Raw genomic sequence first — 19,781 nt, 5'->3', positions numbered from 1 at the left:
GGTGGTGTTTTTACTGTTTTTATTTTACTATTTTATTTTATTTTACTGTTTTAATTGCTAGTCACCCAGAGTCATGAATATGAAATGGGCTGCTTTATCAGTCTATTGAACAAATAAATAGAGATTGAGCTTTACTGGTTGTTGTTGTTGTTGTTGTTTTATTATATAAATTATGGTAGAAAGTGGAACATATTAAGGGTGATATTTATGCCAAAATACTTAATTATTCTGTGGAACTACCTGGACAATGAACAAGAAGCTATTGCACAGATCGAGCTTGTTTGGAAAGACAGAATCATTTAAAACAGGAGATAGTGAAAAAAAATGCATATTTTCCCCTCTTGTATAATTATATACAATATATTTAGGACACACAGAATGAGAAATGATGACAGAATCAAAATAGAAGGCCCAAGTACTAACATTCTGAGATAAGCAGGTATCAGCTAAAAGTAAGTAGCTCATCGTGAAATTTAAAATGGAAAGTGAAACATCTGGGTTAACGCTAAACATTAAGGAAAGACTGTTACTGACCAAAAAAGAGAGAGCAACTGACAACCGTTCTCAAAACTCTTGGCCTCTCAGGCATTTCCCACAGACACAGCTCATTTGCAAACTCATAAAATGTGTCCTTACATTTCATTATTTCAAACAGACTGTGCCAATCATCTGATCCATTTTGAACTGATAGCAATAAGAGAAGCTTAAATAAAATAATAAAGCCAAGAAGAGTCACTTGGCTATTTTTCAATTTTAGACCAAATCAGTTCCAGTGCTCTCCTGTTTCCTCATCCTGACTGGGGAACTCTGGGAGTTGAAGTCCATCCATCTTAAAGTTGATAAAGTTGAGGAACACTGATCTGTGAGGTCCTTGGTGCTCTCTGAGCTTGGTTGCTTTCTTGCAGATGTTTCATTAACCAACTAGGTAACATCATCAGTGTTAGAACCTTCTTCCAACCAAACTCATAGATTGCCAAGGACCTCACAGTTCAACCTTGACAACAAATATTATCTTCTATTGATAAACACTCATGTAGAAGAAGCTATTTAAAGCCCAACAATTGCTTGATAGAGTCAAGGAAAGAGAAGATTCTTCCTGCCTACTGCTATTACTATTACTACTGTTCCCTGCCTGCATTAAGGCATGTTGTGCTCCTGTTTGAATTTTTGAAGGTTTCATTTGACATGTTGTGTATTACTACTGGATTCTGTGCTTATTCTTGGTCTCAGCTACTTTGGTTAAGCTGACTGGTGAGTTTCAAAGTTGTTTTTGTTGTTATTATTATAGACTATATGTACTCTTGGTTACTAGCGGCACTGCATGAAGATCTAGTTCAGCTTATTTGCCTATTATTTCTTTTAATGTTTTAGTTTTATTTAGCATTATTTCCTTTTTGACCCTGGCCGTGTCCCTACCTAGGGCAAAATGACAAACTTTGATAAGGTGAGATTATTTCTATGATTAAAGATCAAAACAGTTAAAGCAAAGGTATTTCCACCACTAATGGGCAATTATGAAAGTTGGACATAGGAAGAATGGGAACAAGAAAAATGCTTTCATGCTGAAAAAGCAATCAATTAATCATGGGCCAAATAAATCCTGAACGTGATTTTTTAAGATAAAAACTTGCATTAGGTGGGCATATGGTATAAAACTATCCTTGCCAGGATTAAAGGAACTAGGAGAAGGAAATGACCATAGATATAGCAGATAGATAAGATTATATAAATTACATAGCTGTCTTTGGAGCTACAATTTATTATTACGGCAAAATAGCATGCATTTGCCTATGAATCAAGACTGAATTGAAGCCATCTATTACTTAGTAGCCAGAAAGATATGATTTTATGGTAGTTTTAGGAGAAAGTCTCATTTGTCAAAGTTTGTTGAGATCTGGCTAATGTTTCACATCAGCCTATTCCATAAACATTTGATCACATAGGTAAAGAAAAGCTTCTTCCGTCTCCCACCAAAAAGTAAGATACCACAATACCTGAGATTTTCAAGCTATTTTATTATATCTGTGTCAGGGATAGGGGTGGAAAGTAGAAAGAAATTTCAGCAGAAACAACAACCAATCACTTTTTTGAATCAGCAGTTTAATGCATGGCAAGCCCAACTGATGTCAGGGATACTAGAGCTGAACTGTTGAGACTTTGAGCAGTGACAAATTTAATAATAACACCTATAACTCTTCTTGAATATTTAGCTGTAAGAGCTGAATTGGATGGACTCAGTAACAGCAATGAGGAATTCACTATTGGGAGTTTTGAAGGGTTGGGTTGGAAATAGAGATAGGTCATCCTGAAAAAAGGTCTATTTTGTTTGTTGTTAAGAATCAGCACCAAGTTGATGTCACATCATCCATCCATCCATATTAGTAACTGAATAAGGAAAGTGAATAAGAACTCAACTATCCAGAATTCCAGAATATCCCTTGCACAAATTTTCTAAAACCTAGTGGGCAGAGGACAAAATCTACTAATTTAGGGAGGAGCACAGCACCAAATGAAATTAAGCTGTCTTCACTCCCAATTTTCCAAATGCTTCAACTTAATTGCACCACAAACTTTCAAACCTTTTCAATGGGAATTATGTTGCATTATGAATTGCCATTGTTCCCTAGATGTTACAGTATTGGAAGAAAAAGATGGTTTTCTCCAATGACCAATCATGGCATGCCTTCCTCACTCAATGGATGACATTTCTATTTAGTGGAAGAAAACTGGTAACCAAACTTCTATAAAAAAATAAAAGTAGAAATAATTGCAAATCTTCTACCACCGTATCTTATAACAACTCCTTCTCCATACTCAGCAAAATTTTAATAAATTCATAGATGTAGATATCTCATCTCATCAACAAACAAAGTAATTAGACATAATTGGAGGGATATAAGAGAAACTCTGCTTTTTCCTTGAATAGAAAGAGTTGACTCAACTGGAATCTGAAGAATGAATAAGCTCTAATAAAAATTGGCAGAGAATTTTTACAGTGCTGGACTGGCACCTCCACAGAAAGAATTCCACAAGGACCTAATTATTACTTCAGAAATAGCACTACAAATACTTTAAAATCTCTGCAAAATCAATTAACATGGAAAAAAGGAATAAAGCCGCCCCCCCTCCAAATGCTCAAGTGTGCTTATTCAACAGGGCCTTAAAAAATTCTGGGGATAGATCAAGATGAGGGGTTTTTTGTATCAGATTTCTGATTAAGAGTTTGTTGACACTTCTATATTTGATCTTTTGTTTGCACAGCCTGTAAAACATTTAACCAAGAAGAAAAAGGGATTTCATAAGGTAGATTTATTCCAATACATGCAAGGATTTTGAAAAACATTCAGCAGCCATTTTAATTGAGAGACAGATACTACTACGTGAGATATTTAGATTTTTAACAGCTAAAAACACTGCAAATGCACACTAGTCTATAGTAAATAAGAAAATGTTTTCTTGTACGTTAGATTCTATATATAGTTCCACCATCTTCTCCCTTATAACCCCATTCTCTAATTACAAAAACAATTTTAGATCGCTTCATCAAGTAAAATGGTTATTTAAAAATCAACATGGACACTAAGAAACACACTAGGTAATGTAAAACAAAACATCTGTCGTCCAGTACAAAGCGTAAAGGCAGTTTCATCTACATTTTTAAAAAAGTTTCTATCTCTAGATAATTTAAAGAGTAAAGAGACACAAAATCAGTATTAGGAATATAATGCCAGCCTTGCTAGTTCAAGCCAAATAGAGTGATGGGACCATGAAGCTGAAAAGCTGGTCAGTAGGCTAATTTGCCCTCTTTCATCTCAGAAGCTGGCATCAAGTTAGATTGCTTGTGATTCTCAAAGTGATAAACCAGTTGTAATAGACAGCTACTGGATTTGTCTAATCCCATTTGAAATATGCTTACCTTTTGAAATCACACAACTCTCCTTGTCCACTAGAAGTCTTCCATCAGTGCAAAGGGCAGAAAAGAAGTCAGATTTTGCATGTTTCAGCCCCCTCCAAAACCATGCTGCCAAATGTTGGCAGGTTTTTAAATTTTTTTTAAAGAACATGGTAAAATAGGTCTATTAGCCTCTGCTGAGCTTAGCACACGTCCTCCATCAGCTTAAAATATTGGCCTTGTGATCCCAATGATACATAGCCCTGCTCCTGTAGCCAGCAAACATGGGCAACCCCACTCCAGAGTATTTTCTCAAGAGAAAAGAAAATAGTTGGCATCAACCTCTATCTCTCAATTATAGCTGTTGTGTCCAGTGAATTTCAGCCCTTTTTGGTGGTAGTTGTAGCCCCACCCCACTTTCAACCTCTTATTGTGGCCCAAAGATAAGAACTCAAAAAAATCTGATCAGCAATAAATAATTTTGGCTGACATGGCAGAAATTGTTAAGGATAGAGTATGAAATAAGGATGAAGTAGAAACAGTACTGACAGTAGGAAGTTTGGTCCAATTGCAGGGATTGGACTGGACCTTCATAGTGGCTTGCTTCCAATCTGTCATGGGACTTCATCACACAATCTATCCTCTGTTTTTGCTTTAAATGCTTCTTAGTGCATACAACGTTTCTGCAGATTTTTAATGTCACTTCTTCATAGTTGGAGCAAAGCCATTTATAGGACTTTTTTGGGCATGCAGAAGGTGTGCACCTCTCTTGAAAGTGCCACTGCAAGGTGTCAAAGCTGGTGGGGAGGTCCTTAAGGCATAGCCCAGATTTAAAAGGGATCAAAGGGGATCTTCCAAACCTTGGATGGATCTATGGCCCATAATCTGCTGTCCAATTTTTTTATAGTAGCTGACTGGGAAGTGGTTTTGCAGTCAGCAGAAGGGCTAATTGGTTATAAGCTATCAGGTCAATATTAGCTCGTAGCAACCACGTAAATGGATTTTCTCCAGGATGATCTATCCTGAAAAAAATATCCCTTTTCTTGCTGCTCTAATTGAGCCCATCCAGCTTACTGCTATTCTCTTTTTTGTCTTATCTTCTACTCTTACAAGCATTATAGATTTCTCAAGACAGTTAAGTCTTCTCATACTGTGCCCAAAATATCGTCTGAGTCTGGTCATTTGTGTCTTGAGTAAATTCTGAATTCATTATTCTATGATCCATTTGTTTTCTTGGTTACCTATGGTTCAAAAGTAACAATACACTTTAATAGAATAATAGAATAACAGATTTGGAAGGGACCTTGAGATCTTCAAGAGCAACTCCCTGCTTACGCAGGAAACCCTATACCATTTCAGACAAATGGTTGTCCAATCTATTCTTTAAAACCTCCAGTGTTGGAGCATTCACAACTTCTGGAGACAGGTTGTTCCACTAATTAACTGTTCTAACTGTCAGGAAATTTCTTCTTAGTTCTAGGTTGCTTCTCTCCTTGATTAGTTTTCATCCATTACTTTTTGTCCTGTCTTCAGGTGCTTTAGAGAATGGGTTGATTCCCTCTTCTTTATGGGAACCCCCTGAGATATTGGAAAACCACTATCATGGAACACCTAGTTCTTCTTTTCATTAAACTAGACATACCCAATTCCAGCAACCATTCTTGTTTTAGCCTCCAGTCCCCTAATGATCTTTGTTGCTCTTCTCTGCACTCTTTCTATCCTGCTTCTGCAAATTCCAGCACAATGACTATCCAAGCATGAAATCTGAACTTTTTGTTGCCCCAGACTTCATGCTGACTGTACCCATTAAAACTTTAGTTATTATTTTCCAATTTTCTGCAGCAAATTGCCAAACGTCTGTTTGTGGTAGTCCTCTTTTATTTACAATAACTCTTTTTTTTTAACCTGTGCACCCCTTGTCTGATGCAAACAAAGGACATAAGCAGTTTTGGCTAAGCTCTAGGGAAAGAAATTGGCTGATGCTCCCAATGTGCAATTATGGATAAAAGACAGATTTTAAAAATGCATTTATTCAGAGGATGACAAATGTTACTACTGCACAATACCAAACATGAATTATGCACACATTTTATCATGCCATAAAGTATACTTGGGCCTTGAAGATGTCTTAAAGTATTATTCCATTTGACAAACACTGAAATAAAGTAATTGTTTCCTAGATTTTTTCTTGGATCAGCATTCACAGTAAGAAATAGAAATGCTTTATTGCTCTTTGATAAGGTAAAGTGGATTTGCTCTTGATGAACTTTCTCCACATCCCCATCTCAAGATTGACAGAAATGCAGATCTAAGTCTCCTTTCTATACAGCTAACTGATGAAAACACTCCACTGGCAATGCTTTTTCCTGAACTAGCAAGAATATCAATAGATTTCCATTTTCTTATTTGGTAGTCCCAGAATACAAAAGTAGCAACTTGTGTTCTTTACATCTTGAAATCTCTTTTTTTTCTTTTTGCCTTGAATGTCCTCCTTCCAAGCCATTAGTAAAACATCCTTATGAACAAACAGACTTTCTCTTATGTACCTGTCACTATAACTGTAACAAATGTTGGACGCAAATAATACATTTTGTTTACTATGAATTATAAAGAAGCGGTGCTCAAAAGATGTGCATTTTTAAGCATTGCATTCTAGAGTTTGGAAGGACCAGTTTAACATGGCTTATTTGCTGAATGGAAGAGCTTTTCTATACATTTGCCATTATATTATCACATCATTTTATTACCCCTATGTTTAATTGGAAGCAATGAACTCTATCCAAGTGTCTTTGTGAGGAAGACTCTCTTAATATGGAAAAACACTTTTAAAAAACGTAATAACTACTGCCAAATTATGCATGATAACAGTTGTTGTTCCAAGAAGGTCTATAAATATTTCATCTAAGGTGGAATAGAAATTTGCAGTATCTGCATTTTAATAAAAAATAATGTTTTGACATTCGCAATCTTATAAGCAAAATGGAACGCAAAGCCTCAAAATCAAGCCTTAACCGTATCTGATGAGTCCAAAGGATGTCAGCCAGCTGCTACCTCATGCAAAAACATTTATTAATTTACACACATTATTTTTCCCCAGTATTTCCTACTGCTATAGCATTCCAAGATTCCTCACATGTTAGTTTGTATGTTAGCTTAAATCATTGTTTGCTTCCTCTGAAGTATTCAAAGTCTCAGCTTTTCTAAAAGAAAGAGAGAGATGGGTAAATCATTCCTTCAGTTTAAAAATGGGGGGAGCATAGCTATATAGATAAATAGATATATTGTTCTCATAACTCCCTTCCTACTGCTGGTCCTTGTACTTTAAATCCTGGATATTGAGGAAGTCTTGAGAATGGAATAGAAAGAAGGGGAAAAACTGCAAAAAAGAAAATTTATATGAAAAGGAAGTAACTTATCAGTATGGATTTATACCATACCACACATTCTAATGTTCCAGCATATTTAATCACTTTTAGAACATAGAATAATAGAGTTAGAACGGACTTCGGAGGTCCTCTAGTCCAGCCCCTACTATATCATTTCAGAGAAATGGTTTGTCCAGTCTCTTTTTGAAAGCCTTCTGTGATGGATCAACCACAACTTCTCAAAGCAAGCTATTCCATTGGTTAATTGGTCTCACTGTTAGGAAACTTAGTTCGAGGTTGTTTTTCTTCAATGGTTTCCAACCATTGTTTCTTGTCTTGCTTTTTGGTGCTTTGGAAAATAGTTTGACCCCCTCATCTTTGTAGAAGCCCCTCAAATATCGGAACACTGTTGTCATATCACCCCTAGTTCTTCTTTTCATGAGACTAGACATACCCATATCCATTTCTTTAGTTTCATTAATTGAGATTGATTGTGTGCCAGCAAGTTGATGCCAGCTCTTAATGATCACATGGATAGATTTTCTCCATTACCTAGCCCTTTAGGTCCCCCAACAGTGCATCTGTAATTCAATCCATTCATCTTGCTGCTAGTTGTCTTCTTTTTTCTGAAAATTATGGACTACTTCAGAGAGGTCATCACATAATGTGTTCAAAGTAGGATAATTTGGGCTGGTCAAGTGAGAAACCTGGGTGGATTTCTTTGATAATCCATTTGTTTCTTTTCTTGGCCTCCCATGATATTCTCAGGAGTCTACTTCAACATTAAAGTTCAGATTCTAGATGCATTTTAAGCTTTGCCAGAATTTGCCTTTAAAACCAACTAGTGACTACTAAAAATTACCCATGTGATAAGTAACAAGAAAAAAAATGATAGCAAGATCCAAATTAAATTTAAAATTGTATTAATGTTTTATAATTGACATGATTAAGAATTGTTCTTAAAGCTGTTAGCTATTAATATTCATAATAATTAAATTGATAATAGAAGTGACAATTTGGGGGATGACAGTTTATAATCTCTGAATATAAGACATTGTTTTTGACAGTAAATCAAATTGTATTTCTATTCTTTGAAGAAAGCAGTGTTCTTCTAGGGCTGATAAATGGAACATTTTTCTTTCTTCTTGTAGGGTTTTTCAGTGAAAGCACATGAAATAAATATGGGATAGAGCAAAACACTGGTTTATATTTTCAGTTAGATGACCATTACCAAGGCAGAAAACATCTAGAATGGGAAAATTAAAAATTCAATAAAGGTTTAACTATGGAATGCAACACATGTCTTCTCAGAAATAAACTCCATTAAACTAAATTGGATTTATTCCCAGTTAAATAAATACAGGGTTCCAGTCTAATCTGGGCACTATGCCCAACTATATCTGTCATCTCAAATATGAAACCATATTTGAAACCATATATAATATATTTGATAATTTACATGAAAACAGAATACAAAAGAAGCTAAATATACTTTATATTTTAAAATAATAAGAAAACTTTGCAGATCTATTTTGCTTCTTTCTTGTCCTCTTCTCTTTGTATGCATTCTGATTTAACTCAGCCTGGTGCTTTCCTATATCTTGGATCACAGTGCTGTGAATTCCTAATCTGCTATGACTGACTAAGAATTTCAGAAGCTATAGGATCTCCTCCAAACATGGCACTTGAACTGATCTGGCATTTAATCCATGCCACTGTGTCCATATGAGGTTGTCCACATGAGGTTGTCTTGAAAAATCAAAGCAATATTCTTGTCTTAGATGTGATATAGCATCGATCAGAAAGTATATGTTTTGTGCAATAAAGGAGCAGATGACTTGACATTGGAGAACTCTAGCAGATTTCACAGGCATCCTGATCTTAATCCATCTAATCCATTTCACAATTTCTACATTTGAATTATAGAACCAAAACAACTACATTTGATTTTGTCTCCTTGCATAAGATGCATGCACCAAAATCATGATTCAACTTTCTTTCAGTCTCAGGGTTCAAACAAGCTCTTCCCTTCTGCAATTTGAATACACATGTAAGGTCTTATACTACAACATACAACTATTGATTCAACTATTAGGAAAAACTGTAGTGGTCATGGCATCATCACCATTTTTAATGGGATTATATTTACAGGAAGAATGACAGCCAGATAGCTCTTCACTCAAGATGCCTACAAAATGGATAGATGCATGACGAATGTATGAGCAGAGTATGTTTTTTTCTCCTTTCTAAATGGACCATGAGTAATATGATTTTTGTTATTTCAGGAGTTGTCATAATTCAGTCATCAAGAAGAATACTTACTGAATGATGAATTTGCTACTGGTTCACTAAAGACAGTCCAGGTTGGCTCAGAGCTTTCCCAGCCTCTTTTGAGCATCCCAAAGGTGAAAGAAGAGAAGACAATCCTAGACAACTTCAAAATACTTGGAAGGAATTAGGGAGTGGGAATATAACTTTCTGCAAATGCCTTTTTCTAGCACTTCTCAAAGATATCAAGCTAAGGAAGATAATGATGTGAATTTCAAAGCAAAGACAAGAATATAGAGCCACATAGACTCTATATATTTCTCTGGAAAAAATGTTACATTGGTGAGAGAAAACCAATGAAGGAAAAACATATTTTAAAATAAATGTTTGGGATAAAACTTGTACAATTTCAGACTTCCATGCTTAAGTGCACACTCTCTTGCTCATTCAGAATATATATAAACCTCAATAACCAAATTCCACCCTTTTCTTAATTTAAAGGCCTTCTTAACCTTCTTGGTTCCAATAGTTTGCTCATTGCATTTCTATCACATCTTTCAACTAATGAGGTATTCAAGATGTATAACATGAAAAAGAAATAGAAATCTCTTTACCTAATTTGCATTCAAAGATCAAACAATTTTTTCAATCACAAAGTTATAAAATGGAAACATAAAAATGCACTGCTTAAATATGGGAATCCCTCCCGTCCTTGGAAAAGGTTCCCCTGTACATGTGTGCTAATTGTTTCCAAAGAGCCAGCGCTTGTCCGAGGATGTCTCCGTGGTCATGTGGCCGGCATGACTAGACGCCAAAGGCGCACGGAACGCTGTTACCTTCCCACCATAGTGGTCCCTATTTTTCTACTTGCATTTTTACGTGCTTTCGAACTGCTAGGTTGGCAGAAGCTGGCACGAGTAACAGGTGCTCACTCTGTTCCGCCAAACTGCTGACCTGGCTCAGTGTCCTAACCCACTGAGCCACCGCATCCCTAAATGTATTTTATCCTAAAAAGTTAAAATATATTTTTTAACCAAGAATTGTATGAGAGCACTTAGAAAAATCTGAAAACTAAACTATAACAATATTCTAACATTTATATTGTTCCAGAAACTGCAAATCAAGGGAGTTTACCTTGAAATTTAAAGCTGTTTAAAATCAAGCTGGTTCTTTCAACAACTCACAAGGTAATGGACTTCTAGCTATTTTATTATGAGGATATTTCAGTTTTCAGGCAATAAGTCAATGAAATTTCTTTTCATTTACTCCATCAACATTGGCATTTGTTTTATCTTGAATGAATGTTATATAAGATATGTATGCAATCTATGTGGAAATGAGAATGAGAACCCAAGCATATAGAGAGCTTTTTAAGAACAAAACTTTAGCACAAAGTGATTGAGCACAAAGCATAAATGTACTTTAATTTTGCAGGCACTCTACATTTAACCAGTTAGATTCACACATATTAAGCCCTAAAGTATTTTCTTAGCTGTATCTTAGTGTAATTTGTCAACCCTGACATGTTGTGTTTATTCAACAACTTAAAATAAACCAAATTCTAGTTTTATGGAATGTTGAACTCAATCAGCAGGTACATTTTGAATTTCCAGAGGTTCAGTAGATGACAGTAGATGCCATCTATAGACAGGATTCAAAACTGAGATAGAAAAGTAGCTTTTACTATTTATTTCCTACTTTCCTGAGATTTTGCAAGGGATGCAGTCTCTAAGTGCTTTTGTCTTAGTTTGAGATCATCTCCTGTAGCAGATCCAACAACAATTTCTGCAACCTCACAAACAAATGTTAGCAATGACCAAATATTGTCTTTCCAATGACTTCCTCAGTATCTTTCATGTCCAAAGCTTATGGGTTGGGGCTGAATTGTAATCTTCTATAGTTGCACTAGCAGCACGGTTTTGTTTTACCATAATTTACGACACATGAATGGAACTGGGTGAAAAACAGAGAGAACATGGGAATAAAGAATAAAAAACACTTTCCCCCCTAAAAAGGGGGAAATAAAAAATGAGTACTGACATGAAACATACAAAATGAGTTTCAAATGATTAATAAGAGTCACCATAGGTAACTGAGTTAGGTCACGATGACTTTATCATCTATAAGGAGTTTAGGCATCTGTATATAGCTTGAATTTGGCACAGTGTATGAAGAACAGATATTCTAAACATGCATGTAATTTGGATCTAAGAGTAAAAAAGGCAGAGTTGTAATTTATTGTGGCCTCCTACAAGCAAAATACCTTCTGGGCCATTTTAGCCCTTTCCTACTCTGAGGAAGTAAGAAAGGAACTGAAAGCTCAGAGGCTCATCTCAAGCAATTTAATCCCCAAAGGGAGCTCTGAATGTTCTTTCCAAAGAGAATATATATGACCTTTTTTCTTTTCAAAGTGTTTAATTAATCAAAATGGAAACCTGTGGACAGAAGTTTCTCCTGGTGCTCATTCAGCTTCCACCAGGGAACTCATTTATAAACATAATTTTGTTGCTGTTTGAATTGTTTCCATGTTATGTTCTCAAAGTTTATTGGCTTTTCAACTGAAGCTGTATGGAACCATCTATTCCTCTTCAAACCAATGAATTTTAAAAGAAAGGTTCAGTTTAATCAGTAACCTCTTTTCCTCTAAATTCCAAAAATTAAGCTAAAAATGTTTTGTTTCAAGCAGCCACCAATTCAACGTCAACTGCATGAAATCAACCTAATCTAATGTACTAAATTAGATTACAGATTCATCTATCCCAACAATGTCTGCTGTTTCTGAACTACTTTCTAAAATGTATGAAATTAAACACAATCACTGTCTGCTCCTTCCATGGGTGGATGGGCGGGTGGATGGATGGATGGATGGATAAATATTAGCTAGATTCTGTACTGGTTAGCATTCATTCCACCATGGACTTACCAGAGTGAAATATTAAATTTCCTTCCAACACATTCTTTGCTTACATCATTTTGGGGCTTGACCTGGCAATTATAAAGAATCTTGCCTGTGAGGATTTTTTTAAAAAAATTCTTTAAAAAAAGCATAGACTTCAAAAACCAAAGGGAACTAGAAGGAACTAAAGATTACAAAATTAAATGAGAAATTAAAAGAAAAGAACACTCAAACTTGACTTACCAATACAGAATGAAGTAAAATACTTTAACATTGGACATATTAAAGGATATTTTTGAACAATTGAGCAAGAACTTAATTTTAAGACAGTCTGCCTCTATAGATAGAATATGTTTAAAAGGTGTCATGGAAAAAGAACAATATTATTTGAAATGACTTATTTGAAATGTATTTTAAAATGACAGCTGTAAGAATGACATAAAATGATGTTACCCTGGACATACAAAAGAAACCGACCAATGTCTTAATAATTAAAAGCAGTGCTTTTTTTGTAAAACAAAAAAGGTGCTGGAACTCACACATGTCATACAACCCGCCTTGCCTACTCTACAAGGTTCCATCATAACATTCTATGACAAAAATGCCCTGATTAAAAGGGATATACAAATAGTAAACCAAGAGAAAATTTCCTATAATGGATTTACAAAAGAGGCTTGTTAAAGCTTTGAAGAATTTTGTGAGAAGAGGCAAACAAAAAATGAAAAAAAATCAAATTATAAGGCATTATTTGAAAGAAATGAAGATTGTTAGACATAAAAGGAGGGGATATAAAGTTGCCTCATTTGATCAAGGTTTAAATAGATACTGTATGTTGTTATCTGTTTATAGATAAGAAATGTGATATGGGAAGAAGCAATCATAGTTATTAAAACAGATTATACTTGTGGTGACGTGTGAAGTCAATTTTTTATATATTTCTTTTTCTTTACTATATTTTTATTTTTTTCTTTCTTTTTTATTTTTTTCTATTTATTTCTTGACTTGCCATCTTTTCTTTTCATTTTCTTTAGTTTGCATTAGTTTTTATTGTTTCAAAATGTAATCTTTAATAAAATTACTATTTTAAAAAAAGAAATTTGGTTGGTTTTGATATCTCTGCCCACTCCCCATTTTTTTTTCCTTTACACACATTCACCCAAAGTAGGTTCTATGCATATGCCATATATTAACATACTCTTAGAATGATCAACCAGAGCATGGAGGCATAAAGTGAGAAAGTAACTGAGGCTCATATTTCAGGGAGATCAACCATTTTTTTAGAGTATTTATAGTGATGTTTGTGACCCTGACCCATTCCTCCCCAAACTACAGAACTTGAAGTAATTTATTGTAGTCTTCCCTATTAGCAATAGCCCTTAGACTTATATGCAGTGCTTTGCAGCCCTCTCTAAGCAGTTTACAGAATCAGCATATTGCCTCCAACAATCTGGGTCCTCATTTTACTGACCTCAGAAGGATGAAAGGCCGAGTCAACCTTGAGCCAGTGAGACTCGAACTGCCAAACTGCTGGCAGCTCGGAGTCAGAAATTTGAAGTTTTCCTGCTAGCTCAGGCTAAGCAACTCCTCAGTCACTGCTCAGAATACCACATGCAGTTTTAAGTCATGTAGAGTGTTTCCCCCACCCCCTTGATTTTTTTTTGTCAGCACAGACCCCATAGTAATTGCAATCAATGCAGGAATTTTATCCTCCACCTTTTGTCACTGGCACACCTAGGAAATATTAAGTGAATTAACTGCAGAAAGAAAGACCTGCATTGCAGATTATACAAGGCTAAGCAAGCTACTGCCATGGCTTGATATAACTAAGTAACATTTGCCAGCTATAGACTACAGAAAAGGAGAACATTAAAGAATATACCGTAAGCTGTAATATTAAAATAGTAAATGGTTGAAACTGTTTATCTTGCTAATCACAGGAACCAATTCAACTAACATTTTTACAAATGTTCATAAAATTTATGATAAAAAATGCAGAGATAGTGCTTCTTGAGCAAATTACTTTAAAAAAGGACAAAGGATTAACATGGTCAGGCAAAAACTATAAAGAGACAATAGCTTAGTAGTAGCTTAATGTTAAATCCTCTGACTTGTGTTTAATTCCTTAGCAGCTTTAGTGAAAATAAATCATATAAGATTAGAGACCAACTATTAACCTCCAACTTCTCTCCAAATCTTTTTTGTTCAAATACTCTCAAGAGTCTTCCAAAACAGAAAGTGACAAATAAAATAAATACTTAACTACAAGATACAATTGATACAAAAATTTAAAAATGGTATCCTAAACTATTCATAAAAAGGACTGAGTAAAAGTGTTACAAATAACGTTGTCCAGCTCATAACAGCCTAGTCTTGTTTCTAAAAGTGTGGTCTTAGGACCCTTGAAGAACCCCTAGGACTCTCCCAATGATCCACAAAATTCAAATTATTGCCAGTTTTGGTTAAAAAAACAGTATTAAAATATCATCAAACAATTGTAGTAGCAATGAATTATCGATTTTTAATTTTTAAAGTGGTAAATATAGGTCAGCAAAAGAAATAAAAATTCCTTTAAGCACCTCCATAATTTTTAAAAGTGGGAAAGGGAGAAGAAACACTGGTTCAGTCCATTATGGAGGCTTCAGGTAAAGTTTTTAAAATGTTAAGAAAACAATTATTAGTGCTGTTGTGATTACCTACAGTCATTATTTTATTCAAGGAGCAGCAACCTTTTTACTATTAAGATTGGGGAGAAGGCATCATAAAAGCTTCTCATATCAAGTGCTTTAACTTGGATTCAAGTAAAAAAAACAACCCAGCTGCTTAGATCTATCCTTCCTCTTCAACATAACTTGTAGTTTCACCTTGAATCAAGACAAATGGTTAGTGAAATAGCTATATAAAATGTAAAAAAGGGTTGTTGATCTTTTTTATTCCAATACTCTCAAGAAGTCTTCCAAAACAGATGCAACTGATACAAAACTTTTAAAAAATGACAGTAATTAGAAGCCAACTTCAGTCCAGCATATTCCATAAATTATGTACTACATCAAACAAAAAGTGTTATTCAATAAAAACCAAATTTCATTAAATAACTCCTTCAAACTGCTTAAACACATGCAGTAATGGAGTCTAATTTAGCTTTAAGTGGAACAGTTTAGGGCATGGAGTTATAACATCTGCCATCTGATTTGTTCATAGTACACAGTGCAATTTCTAAGTGCAGGAAGATATGAATATGAAAATATGAACACAAAGTAAGGTTAATCATTTCCAAAACTCAGCCACACACATAGTTAGGATTGGGAGGACCATGCAACAGTCAGTGCCCAGATTGACTGAAGATTCAGGAGAGAGATATAAACAACCAACTACAGGCTTCTCCATTATCAATGAAAAGACCTAGATCCTTGCTAGATCCCCAGAAGGCTATCTAGACAGAAATTGTAAATGGGGATATGTTGGTTCTAAATAGCAAAAATTCAGTTGCTGGTAGGTTTGTAACCTTTATGCTTTTATCTCTGTAAATCTTGCTAAAGCAAAATTATCTGTGAGACTCATGCTTGGAAAAAAAATCACTTTGTTTTAAGCAGCTACCAAAATACCAGACAAAAAGCAGAGGAATATTAATACAACAGAATATTTATGAAGATTTGCTGGAGTGGGACCCTTAAAATAATAGGGGAGGAATCAGTCTGGTACAGTGGTCAGGTAAAATATCCCTTAGTGAAGGCCATCAAGTAGCTTATGTAACACCTTGAGGCACAGCTATTGTGGTATGAATTATTCTCATGAAAACTGCTATTTTTAAAGCATCAGTACTAAAAATATTCTGACATCAGAAAGAGAAATCTAATTCTTGCTCTTGCCTTTTAAGTGCACTCTTCTATGCTACTGTAGTGAGTTTCCTCGACCAGCTATTTCACTGTCATTAAGCAGAAGCTTTGAATGTCCTTGGTATGATACAGTGGCTATGGCTTTGATTCTTCCTTTCAAAGTAAACTCATAAATTGCTTTTATAGTTCTGGACTGGTTAAGGATATTGATCAAGCTGTAGTGCAGGTCCCTTGTCATAGTGGCACAGGTGGTTAAATGGAATATGAGAGCAGTTTGTGCAGAGGAACAAAATAATGAAAGTAGAAAATAAGAATAGATCATAGGGAGAGTTATTGAGGATTAAATCAAGAAGCTGCACTAGGAAGTACTTTATCTGTCATCTGACACTCAATTAATAGATCAAATGAGGGAGCAATAACATAAGGTAAGGAAATCCTGTAATACCAACCAATAAATCAATGTCCATGGACAAGCTGTGTATTTGAGACAGATTATTCAATGTAATGTTTCCTCTGAAGCATGGAATGCAAGGTTTTGGCAAGGATCTAATAAAATAAATGTATCACTCAGCAGTGGAAAGATAGAAGAGAACAGTGTGCACTCTCTTAACATTGTAAAATCACACTTCAAAGGCCTTGTATCTTGTAATTCCAGGAACTGGTAAGATAGCTTTAGGCGGGTCCCAATATTCTGATCTTCTAACCATCCTGTTCATACAGCCACTAACTTGTGAAGCATCATAGAGAATGGGAATAAACCTTGTAAAACACTGTATAAGTGCTCACAATCATTATTATCATCTCATTTTTCTCTATAGACCATGGGGCTTAATAATCATGAATAACTAAAGTTATATTCCAAACATTGTTACTGAAGCAAAAAGCAAGTTTATTGAACTAGATTTGTGATAGAACTGAAGCCACTCATGGCTTTTCTGCAAAATCGGATAGAAGATACGGTATATATTTAATGAAACGACAGAGGAGCTATCTCCATGCCTATAACAAATTTTACTCATTTCTCTACCACAAATTTGTTTTCAGGTACAACTTTACTGCACTCTTCTCATCAAAATCATTTTTAAGATTAGTGGAGGAATTTACAAAATGGAATCTTACCTTGATCTTCTGAAGAAACAGGAGACCTACAAGGAAAGAAAGAACAAGGAGCTTTTTTCTTTGGTTTCTTTAATTTAAAAAAAAAGACTTTAGTGCCCTTGTTGGAATTTCTGTAGAAGTATCTGCAAGGTGAAATGGGATGGGATGGCAAGCTGTAAAAATGTAGGACACAAATCACATAAGCTGCCACCTTAAACCTCTCAAATCAGAACATTTAGGTCCTAGAGTGACACTTTTCAACATTGCTCATTTTATCCTAACAAACTTATCTTGTTAGCAGCATTAGCAAGACCTTGGTCCACTCTTCATTCTGAACTAACAATAAAACTTGTAAATCAAGATCAGAAGTAGTATAACATACTGCTGGCTACTTTGCTCTCAGTGTATTCAAGCACATGCGCGCATGCGCGTGCGCACACGCACACACACGCACACACACACACACACACACACACACAGTTAGATACAGGCCTTAAAAAGCAAATATAAAGATCCTATACTTAAGCAGTTTCAGCAATATTATTGTTACAAAGTTAGTTCAAAATTAAACCCCATGTACTTTACATTAACAATAGCAAATGTAGACAAAATAAAAGAAGGTGAGTAATAAATAGTTGGAACTGGATGGGGTATTGTTATAGCCTTACAGTCCCCTTACAAAGCTGTCCTACAGTCTTTGTCTCCCCTTTTTTCAGCAGTTTTGAGCATAAAGTTAAAAAAATCTAGTCGCCACCAGTTCTCTCTTCCCCATTCTAAGGTCCTTCAATCCCACCGTGGAATAAAAAAGTCAGTCTCTCTCTTGAGCCTGCTCAAGATAAAACAGGAAAATAACAAAATAATTGATTTTGTAGCTTAGGCCAAAGGTTAATACAATCTAGCATTTTAGCAGTAAGCAAGAGGGTGGATTAGATCAGGGACACAGTCAAGAAGAAAATCTATAGTTCAGTGGCAAAGCTCATGTCTTGGTGGCAGGAAATATGAGCCTTAATCCCTGACAACTTCAACTAAAACAATTCAAGGGAACAGATGATTAAAATCTACTGCTGCCCTACAGATGAGTCTTGATAGTCAAATAATTCAATCTTGTATCAAGTATTTCTAGTGTACAGGTAGTCCTTGACTTATAACCACAATTGAGCCCAACATTTCTGTTGCTAAGTGAGACAGTCAAGTGAGTTTTGCCCCATTTTACAATCTTTCTTGTCACAGTTGTTAAGTGAATCACTGTAGCTGTTAAGTCAGTAACATGGCTGTTAAGTGAATCTGGCCTCCCCACTGACTTTGCTCATCAGATGATTGCAAAAGGTAATCACACGATCCCAGGACATGCAATCATCATAAATGTCCCAAGTTTGTTGTCAAGTGCCCAAATTTTGGGCATGGGGATGCTGCAATGATTTTAAATGTGAAAAAGGATCTTAAGTCACTTTTTTCAGTGCTGTCATAACTTCGAACAATCTCTAAATGAATGGTTATAAGTCAAACAACTACCTTCCTGGCATTGATGGGTGAGGGTTTAATCCAGGGCCCCCCAACCTTTTGGGCAGTAGGGACCGGTTCTGTGGAGAACGTTTTTCTGCAGACTGGAAGGGGTGTGGTTTTGTGTGCTGCCTGCATCCCATGAATTGGGCTTCGCTTGATTGCGTGGTCCAGTTGCTGACATGCCACGGACTAGTGTTGGTCCACAGACTGGGGATTGGGGAACCTTTAACAACCTGTTAAATTAAATAATCCCTACCCATTCAAAAAACAATTAGATGTGTGAAGGGAAAGAACTAATGTTAAAGTAGCTTCTGTCCCTCACAAATCACATTTGTCAACTCTTCACTTGTACCTTTTACTGTTGAACTGTCTGGGGGAACCAAATGAAGGGAAAAGGATGTTTTTAGTTATTAATTCTGCCTAAGTGCTTATGAGAAAGACCTCTCCATGATTTTTTTCCAAAATTTAGTCCCACTGCTATCTCTTTTAGCCATGCAGCAGTATAAAAGATAGCTAAGCCTGGGTACTTGCAATTACTGAAATTCCGAAAGAAACAACACAGTTATCCACTTTATAATTACAAGTAAACATCTTTTGGGTGGCATCTTTTAAAATATGCCTCAGTAGAATTGTTATCACAGCAAGATGGTTAGAGGCAATTAGCCTTGCATATGAAAAAACCTGAAGCAGCAACTGGGAGAAAAAATGACTATGATCATTTTGGCTGAGAAAACTGTAACTTTTGTGCCCTATCTGCCCAGACTATAGAGTAGACACAGGTCTGTATGTTTGTGAGGGAGAAAGGCAATGACAGTTCAAGCCACCTTTAAGCATGCAGGATTGCCAGAATGGCAATCCTAGACTCACTCACGTGAGATGGACAACCATATAAATTGAATAAAATAAATATACCCTATAACTAAACA

General features: G+C 35.5%; 1 protein-coding gene across 1 annotated transcript in view; it reads right to left on the bottom strand.

The window, feature by feature from the left end:
- DGKI (diacylglycerol kinase iota) overlaps positions 1 to 19,781 on the bottom strand; it is a gene marked incomplete at both ends in the record, with an annotated part of 275,825 nt that overhangs the window by 18,097 nt on the left and 237,947 nt on the right. The window contains one exon of the mRNA XM_083365474.1: positions 17,374 to 17,399. Coding sequence (XP_083221600.1) covers positions 17,374 to 17,399 — 26 coding nt within the window. The remainder of the gene's footprint in view (positions 1 to 17,373; positions 17,400 to 19,781) is intronic.

This window comes from Vipera ursinii (genome assembly GCF_947247035.1).
Source record: "Vipera ursinii genome assembly, chromosome: 6".
NCBI lineage: Eukaryota > Metazoa > Chordata > Lepidosauria > Squamata > Viperidae > Vipera > Vipera ursinii.
This window is presented reverse-complemented; position numbering and strand designations above follow the sequence as displayed.